Raw genomic sequence first — 9,187 nt, 5'->3', positions numbered from 1 at the left:
CATTAGCCGAGGACAATAAATAACCAATCCATAATAAGAAAAAAAAAACATGCAAAGCGACCGAGGCGACACAACAACGGAGGGAACTACCGAACAGTCAATAAAGTCTCACTAACGTAAACCCATCGATAGATGGATCGGATAGCTGACATTGCATAACGCGTACATGGAAAGAGGAACAATCAAAAACCGTCGCAAAGCAAGGCTTCAGTTGATCCGAAGATGAACGAATAGATGCAAATGGACGCCATAGGTACATAAGGCCACAGAGCGAGCGACTGCTATCAATGGATTTAGTTGAACAGCTAGCTTATTTGAAGAAAACGCAATCAAGGGCACCAACAACAAGCGCAGTCTGGTCCAGAAGTGACCGGTTCAAGTCGGGATCAGCGGGGAAGGCAGCTTGTTCAGATTAATCACGAAGGCAAACCGCCGAACGTAACTGAAAAACAACACTGCAAATCAATAACATCTCACCAGAAACTATTTCACGACTGTTTCCCCAGGTTCAACAAGTGTTTTACTTAATGTTGGAAAGTGTTAAGCATACGAAGGGAACTAAGTACCTAAATGGCATTGTGCTCGTCCAGTGCATGCGAATGAACCGAACGCAGCTATTCTAACGTTAATTGGTTGCTAAACTCTGTCGTTCGGCATCATGCTAGTCCTCCAGATGCTCAAAAGATGGAAACACTTTAAGGAAAAATTTCGCTGTAACGATCGTCTCTTCAATCATAAGCGATTGTGAAGTGGGATAATTGTGCGCATTGCTCAAAGAGGCGGACTCGAGGAAACCAACCCCCGTCCCCACACACACACCTGAACCGAAAAGTGTCGCTAGCCGTGCAGGAAAGCACGGGAGGCGATACGAACAACACCCGCCTGCACCTCCCCTTGCAGTGAGCTCAACACTGACTATCTGCGTCGAGTGGGTGGGATGGGCTCTCCGCTCCATTGTCGCGGGGTGGAGATGCGGGGGGGGGGGGGTAAATCGGCAATACGTCGGCGTCTGTCAGCGACGGTGGCCGCTCAGAGTCGGCGCCGACGGCCCGTTTAAAGGCGCGCCGCCGGCCGGCCAATCCGTCAGACGCCGGTCATCTCCGCTGCACGAGCCGACATGGTGTGCGCCTGACCACAGCACGGGGAGCACCGCGCTACCAACGCCGCCACACGCCGCCCAGACGACCGCAGGTGAGACGCGTGATCGACTCAACTCGGGAATTGAGAAAAACACACACATGCAGCATGACAGATCGATCCATCAATCTTCATACACGATCTAAAAATAAAAAATAAAAACTAAAAAATCAGGAACATGCACCATGACTGTGCACATGTTGCTTAACTTAACACAAGCCGAGCCGATATTTCAAGAGCATATCACCAAAATCATAGTCCCGACACTCTGCAGAAAATCATCGATTGGAGGCGGCCGAAAAATACTCACAGTTTCAAACTCGCTCCACTTGAGCTTCGGCCCCGCTTATATTTCAGCGGCTTCACGTCTTAAACAGTTTCGGTCCGACCAAAGCAACAGCCTAGGTAAAATTAAGCAGCTTAGCAACTAAGAAAAGACCGCATTTCTTCAGGACATTTCCTGCAACAAAAAGACAAAAGTAAGAATGTGGCTTTTCACACTCAATTTCGGAGATGTCCAACAACTTTCGGCACATTTTCGTTAGGACATGGTCATCACACTCTGCAGTCTGCATGCAACTATACGTAAACGCGAGCGACACAGATCAGACCACGACAAAAAATGTCCGTTGGGTCCCAACGGAATTTTTTTTATAAGATTGGGCCCCTGTTCGGCTCTCGGAGCTTTGTCATTCGAGCCAAACTGGCAGTGCTCACTGCTCAGTCTTTGAAAAAGTACACGTGACAATGCGAAGGCAGATGATCGCGGTGTCACCATTTGATCAAACAAAACAAAAAAGAGAAGTGTATAAACTGTTAAACAGTTCACTTATATGCAGTTATCAAGATTGATACACTGATCGATCAGCACATGACTGTTCCTTGTAGTGGTAAGATAAATTATGTATGAATAATGAAAGAACGCTAAAAAAATCTACGATGCACCGTACCCTTGAAGTGATGCTTCGTGGTGGTAACCTATATAAAAAAGCATAATGGGTATAGCATAAGCTGGACAAACAGGTTAGCTCGCAATTAACGTTTGTCAGAAATTATTATTGAATACCTCTATCTCGTCTTTCAAATCACATCGTTCCGGTGAATATCGTCTCTTGGGTTATCATTCTAGTCGTACAGGCAAATGGCATGACCTTATCATAAGCATTTAAACGGCAACATCAGCCATTAGACGATGAAGTCGAAGCATGCACTCCATAGCTCCAGAGACTAGACGGGAGACGCCTGTGGCAAAAAAGTTGCGGGATCGAGATGCATCACATCGACCATGACATCCCCATAAGGGTTCAGTGATCCATTAACGTCGTAGGTGGTCCGCAGCTGGTACACTTCGGTTCGTATCCGTGACTGAACGCCAGACAGGCTAGCTTGCGTGGTAGGTAAACGTCCAGCAGATCATGTGCAGAGCAACAGAGCTGCCTGCTATCGGTGTAGCCAGGACAAACGGCGCTGTCACCGCAAAGCGCTCTCTTCAGTGGTTGCTAACCAACAGGTGCGCCCCAAGAAGCCGAAATGGCATGGAGTCAGTAGGGGTAGTCATTCGCATTGAAAGGGTGAGCGAAAAGGATCTTTTTTTACATGCAACCGACCAAAGTTGATGACGATCACGTATCATATTCGAGTTGAAATGAACATTACAGGCACACGTCCATCAAAGTTTTTCTCAAGAAGTTTGGCAGGCGCACGTATGGGGGGAGGCGGAAAATACATAGTTCATTTCCTAAATGATTCGTGGGGCGACTCGGGCCAACGCACGAGATGCATAAATTCAGTGCGTTTTGCCAGAGCTCTTTCACAGAAATCACAGAGCTATCATAAGGTCAAACACCAATGGAATAATATTGCATTCAGCGCGTACCATATGCATGGCATGTGCCGCATGGTGGAATACCAAGAAATAACGTGCGGAAAATATCAACGTGTGGCTAACACATCGCCAATGGTCCACTTAGCTGTGATTAACCCGGCAGTTGCTGGGGTATTTCGCCACCCACCGTTTGCTGGGGGGGGGGGCGTTAAACGCCCCCAGCCGATAACTCGAGAACCAATAGGCGCAGCGAAACGCACGAGGCGGCAAACGAAAGAGCGCGACGAGACGCTTCAGATGAGTACTTTAAAGTTGAATTTTGAGGTCACAGGTCGGGTCAAGGTCAGGTCAAACACCTGAAATCGGGCTTTCAGTAGCATGGACTTCAGGGCTTCGCAATGGGCGCCTCTCGCCATAAACTCTGTCAAAACGGTGCACAATCCATCTTATAAGGCCTACAAGAGTGTCAGCTCCATATAGGGGTCAGTCAAGCATAGGTCAGGGTCGAGGTCAGGTCAACCGGGTAGGCACATATCCCCGAAAATCAAAACTGATATTCGCAGCCTGTGACACATGTTTTATAGGTAATTTGGGGCGTAGAACACGATGGTGACATTCATTTTATCATATGTGTACGTGTTTGACTCAAAAAGTTCAATTTAAGAAATTCATGTATCATGGTCGTGAAGTAGTCACGAAAAATTGCCAAGATTCAGTTCAAGATTTTGGAAAATGCGGAACGATAATCAATAATCGAAGATGGCCATTTGATTGACCATGGTATTGGCAGTCTAATGGCGTTTACGGCATGTCTGTATGTCTATTCTGTGATTTTATATGATTTTTTGAACATATGCCGTTTTTGGTCGAAAACTCAGAAATCATGACGTCACTAAAACCTCGATATCTCAAAAATTTTCAGACCGATTTTTTTGAAACTTTGTCACAATAAACTTCAATCAATTCCCTACAGGTACCCAAAATTTGGCGCGCCTGCGGCGCGCCGTTTTTATGCTATGGCCCGGCGAAAAAAGTGGGGGCGTTTAACGCCCCCCCCCAGCAACTCGCGGGTTAATCCCCGAAAAGACTGACACCAATCAAATCGGAAACATGTAAAAGGTAGTAAGTCAATTAAAGATCAATTGGGTTACGCGGTACGCCTCTCCGTCTGATAATAACAAATAAATGACACATATCTTCGAGAGGTATGGGAGGCCTGATGGACGGCGAAGGCACAATGCACAACAAAATATCGCTCCCTTTTCATCACTATTCAGCTTAACGATTCACTATGCTAGTGACAGGTTTAGACATTATTGCTAAAACGGCATTCCAATTCATATCATAATCGTAATAATAGACCTCTGTATACTGGGTTATACAGAGGGTCATGTCGCAATTCATTCCAAAGTTGCATTTAAATTGTGTAAAATGGAAGCATCACAAAATTAGCAGGCGCAGGTACATATCTATCCATGCGCTGAGCACACACCGCCAGCCATGTGGAGAAGAACGCGATATTCCGCGCTGTGTCAACGCCCACATGGGTGTTCAGACAGTCGTGTTTTCATTTGAGGCACAATCGATGTGTGGTGAGAACCCTTGAGCAGCCGGTTCCGGAAAGGCACGGACCGAATACCGACAGTGCATCACAGGGCGGGAGATTATCGATGCTGAAATCCTATGCCTGCTCTTTCGGACGGTCATTGATGATATGCGGTGAGAAAGTTGAGGGCTGAGCTATATGCAGTTTAGCATTTCAATAAAACTGGTTACAAATGAACCATGCAGTTGCGCAGCGAATGCGAATTTCTTCGAAAATTCTTCGAAACAATGGGTAGGTATGAATGATAAGGAAATTGGCATAAATTCTCAACGCAGATGCGACTCAATAAAGACCTGGTGAATCAGCAGGTAAGATCTAAGATCTTTCATTCAACAGGTACTATATCTCGTAAGGCCCGGTAAACATTTCATGCCCAAATTGGAAGGCATTCACAATGCATGGTCATTGGCCAAAAACGATTCAAGAGAGCAAAAGGTGAAAGAAGCACATGAGACAACACAAGCGTCGAGAGCCCGACCCAGGACCAGTTAATTGGCATGAGACTGGCGTATAACCATAGGTAGGGCTTGTGGAAAATACTAACGACGATAAGCATGTAGCGTTGAATTATGAAGTCGGGAAAATATGAGTTGCTAATATACTTATAAGTGCGCTCCTCTCATAAACTCCTGGCATTCAAGACATTTCTCACCTCACAAGTCTTTCTATAAAACGATCTCACGGCGAAAAATGGACAAAAACTCCGATGGTGAATAAAGCAGAGTAACAAGAAAGCAGGTGGATAAAGCATAAATAAGGTGGCACATCTCCTGGCTTACACGTCAGGAGATAAATCTGAGAGATGGCCAGTTAGGATATCTTCTTGGCGGCGCTCGGCCATTTATTTCAATGGAGCTGTCGGTTTCACCGTCCATGGAAGCGGGAGGTTGGAGTTTCAGCTGACGGACCAGCCGTCATGTGCCCTCGCACACTTCGACGAGCGATTTCGCGACAAGTTTGGTCCAGGAGGTATAATGCAATAAATTGCTTACCTAGCAGCAGCGTGCAAGTGTGGCATTTTAAAAGGAAAGAAACGGAAGAACTCAACAATGAAGAAATTGAAAATTTGTCCTTGAATTAGCGATATCATAAAAGCATCACCGGGAGCGCCGTGAGCGTTCACTGCAGATCCGCAGCGGCCTTTGATTTTGACGTATAGCGGCAATCACACGTCCGGCCGGCAGGGGCTCTCCCGTGCCGCCCACCACTGAGGAGTGCCTCAGGCGCGGCGCTGTCACCGACACTAGGTCGACTCCGATTGATCAAAAGAGCAGATGGAATCCGCAAGCCTCTCAGTCGGACAGACAAATTTCCTTTCGCCCACCGATTGTAAGCGCGGAGAATGTAGAATGCCGTCGATACAGATGCATTTTCTCGCGATTTCATTCAACACGACAGGTCAAATGGACTCGGTCGGGCGCAGAGGCACCGCTGTCCATTTGCACAGTTCTCACCTCCCTGTCAACAGTAGTGATTTCCAAGTTTCGGAAGTTAATTATATGTTGATAAATAGAGGTGAAAATAAGGAAGAAACATCTATTTATCTGCGCTTCACAAATATCATAACTGAACTAACTGAATGAAACAACCAAACAAGGCTGTTATAACTACCTACTGCATTGCATCCGTAGCTCAGTCAACTTCGTTCAACCACGTCGTTAACCTCAAAAGTCGCCATCAAAATTAATCAGGGCATTAAACACAACCACCGCCACTTACTATGTACGTACATCATTACATGCGGCCGATAATACCTTCACCAGTGTGTGATCCGTCCGACATCTCCCACCCCTGTCGTATGTATCCGTGTCCCTGTGTCGCCGTTACTCGCCCCTGGGCCGCCATCTGACCGCCGCCGTGTGCCGGCAGAGATGCTGCTGACGTGGCTGACCTGGTCTGCTCTGCTGGCCGCCGCCGCCGCCGCCGCGGACGCCACACCGGAGGAGCTGCTGCTGCTCGAGTCACAAGATTCGGTGCTGCCGCACCGGCTGATGCAGCTTCTCACCGAGACCGGGCAGCTGCAGCAGCGCCAGCGCCGCCTCCGGCAGTCGGTCGGCTTCAAACCCTGGTCGGGTAAGCGGTCCGGGCCGGTCGGCGTGGTCGCCGACGAGCCGACCAGCGGAGAGCTCACGGACCGGCTCGACGACTGGCAGGACAAGCGGGCCAACTTCAAGCCCTGGACTGGCAAACGCAGCGGCTTCAAGCCGTGGACCGGCAAGAGAAACGTGTTCAAACCGTGGACGGGGAAGCGAGGAAGTTTCAAACCATGGACGGGAAAGCGGGAAAGCTTCAAGCCTTGGACAGGCAAGAGGGAGAGTTTTAAGCCCTGGACAGGCAAGCGGGGAAGTTTCAAACCCTGGACGGGCAAGCGAGATGGGCCCGAAACCTGGACGTATAAGCCATCTGAAGTTGACTGCCCTGAAGACGAATCGGTAGAAAAAGACGTGCCTGATAATGATCTTGTCGATATGCTACACGAAGTGGAAGACTATGCCAAGAGGATCGCTGCTCGCAGCAGCGTTCCTTCCAAAGGCCAGGTGCGGCACATAGTTCGACAACGCTTCAAGCCGTGGTCGGGCAAACGTTCCGCGCAAGCTGAGGACGGAACGATTAAAACCGACGACGATATCCAGTTCTGACCGATGATGTGGTGCTTCGGGCAAGGGTTCTCAGGACGCTAGCTAGAGTTTGGTACGACATGGCCAGATGAGTGATGTTTTATCCCATCAGTCATACTAGCACCCAATCAGACAGAAATGACCAACATTTGGCCAGTGCCAGCCTATGCTTGGGAAAATCAGTCAGGAATTGGGCAAAATGACCCTAAGAATGACAAAAAAAAACACTATAGAACTGTAGGAAGAATTCAACAAAATACCAAAATCAAAGCTTCAGCATAATCGAACATTGCTGGACAAAGCTGCCCGTTGAGCACAAAAGATGGTGCGGCGACAACCGCCCTACGCTGTCATCCGCAGGGACAGTGACAACGGAGGCCCAGAGGCTGGACTGGCCTCCAGTCGTCCACTGCCCAGAGTTTTACAACTTAACAGCGGTGCTGTAGCTACAACAGCGGTGCTGTAGCTAGCTGTACAACAAACAGTCCTGAACCTGGCCAAGTTCACTTGCCACATTACCGTGCTTATTGGAACTGTTTAACAGAAGCACCACCCAAAATGAGATTGTTATGTAATGTGTAAAAGGTGCAGTGCTCCAACTGTGAAGTCTGCTGCACTATCATGTAGGCTGAGTACCCTGTCACATGTGGGACTGTATTGTATAATACTTATTGAATGTGAGATAAATGACATAATAAACTAAAATGAAATCAAACTAAATCAGATTGTGACAAACCACCAAACAGGGAAGTGTCCAATGAGGCTTGGCGGATGGTCGATTACAGAATGATATGTACTAATGTGAATGGGAGAATCGACACGATAAGTCAAGTTCTTTTCAAACACAGAATATGAAAAGTTTTACATTCTTTGTAGGTAGATACCTACCTACCTAAATAAGCAGTTCGCCTATCAGGTGTGTGCATGCATTAAAAAGCTGATGATTACAGGTACACGGGTGGTACAGACAGATGGATGCACCAGGTGAACAACGCCCCTGGCCAACCAACAGACTACAAAAGAGGGAAAGTAATTTTAACGAGATCTCTTCAGTGCAGACGCTCTGCCAGTACGCAGTGCGGTGTGGTGCAGATTTACTGTGGTATGGTTCAGGGGGTATATACCGCCTTGGTTCAGACTTAAGAGTTGCACTATCGCACTATCCATTGAAATCAATATTGGAGCTGAAGCCAAGATCAAGATTGCTGAAGCAAGGCAAATTGAAATGGTGCTTTAGTACCTAAGAACTAGGTAGTAGGTACGAATATGAACTTAACAAACACAAATTCAGTAAGGTATAAAGGAAAAAATATTCTACATTTACCATTCTTCCATAAGCCCAGACAGGTGATTTGACGGGAAACGTACCCTCGGATTACTTTTCTGCCCCCATGTTTTCACTCTCATTTGCATTGGTTTCAGTTTGAGGGTTTTTTGATGTTTTTCGGCTTGCTTGTTTTGCGTCCTAAATGTCGCTTTTGCGCAACTAGTAAAAAGCACACCAGAGTCAAATTCGAAAATATGTTCCACACCTTTTTTGAAATGGCCCGATCACAACTTGTACACAACCCCGCGCTTCGAAACTGTCCAAATGATGACAATCTGGGTATTCTTATCACGAACTGCAATATCAATATATGATGAATCAAATATTGTTTGAATTGAGTCACTATATGGAACATATATGGAACATTGAGTTCATCTATATGGAATATAGATGAAGCCAAGCGGTCCGACAACTCTCGGGAATTTCAAACGAGTCAATACTGTGAACCAACTGTGAACTATCCACTATTCAACCACGTAACGTTAGGTTCTCTTCGTTTATCTTGTTTCTAAGAAATGATGCTATTTCATGCATCAAATTGCGGAAATACAGTGCAACTTGCCAGCTGCAATGTTGGTGTAGTTAAACGTCAGTTGTATGTAGGTACGTACGATTGTATCAGACCCTGGTTAGTTACCGTCTAACATAGTGCCCAATTGAAGACCAATGTGCAT

At 46.9% G+C, this 9,187-nt stretch overlaps 2 protein-coding genes across 3 annotated transcripts in view; one reads left to right on the top strand and one right to left on the bottom strand.

Annotated features, from left to right (window-relative positions):
• Nucleotides 1–8,618, bottom strand: part of LOC122364365 (COMM domain-containing protein 4-like) — a 32,525-nt gene extending 23,907 nt beyond the window's left edge. Inside the window, exons 1-2 of one of the 2 annotated variants that reach the window (XM_043334668.1) lie at nucleotides 8,511–8,618; nucleotides 1,448–1,597 (exon numbers count right to left, since the gene is read on the bottom strand). The gene's annotated coding sequence lies outside the window, so the exon portion shown is untranslated. The remainder of the gene's footprint in view (nucleotides 1–1,447; nucleotides 1,598–8,510) is intronic. The other variant, XM_043334669.1, reaches the window with a different exon arrangement.
• On the top strand, nucleotides 1,000–7,906 carry LOC122364363. Its single transcript, XM_043334665.1, has 2 exons — nucleotides 1,000–1,191; nucleotides 6,438–7,906. Exon 2 carries the CDS (start codon nucleotides 6,440–6,442, stop codon nucleotides 7,205–7,207), a length of 768 nt encoding a protein of 255 aa, XP_043190600.1. The 5' UTR covers nucleotides 1,000–1,191; nucleotides 6,438–6,439; the 3' UTR covers nucleotides 7,208–7,906.
• Nucleotides 8,619–9,187: the final 569 nt, after the last annotated feature.

This window comes from Amphibalanus amphitrite, unplaced genomic scaffold, assembly GCF_019059575.1.
Source record: "Amphibalanus amphitrite isolate SeventyFive unplaced genomic scaffold, NRLGWU_Aamphi_draft 000671F_arrow, whole genome shotgun sequence".
NCBI classification, from domain to species: domain Eukaryota; kingdom Metazoa; phylum Arthropoda; class Thecostraca; order Balanomorpha; family Balanidae; genus Amphibalanus; species Amphibalanus amphitrite.
The sequence above is the reverse complement of the archived record's forward strand: the minus strand, read 5'-3'. Positions and strand labels throughout refer to the sequence as shown.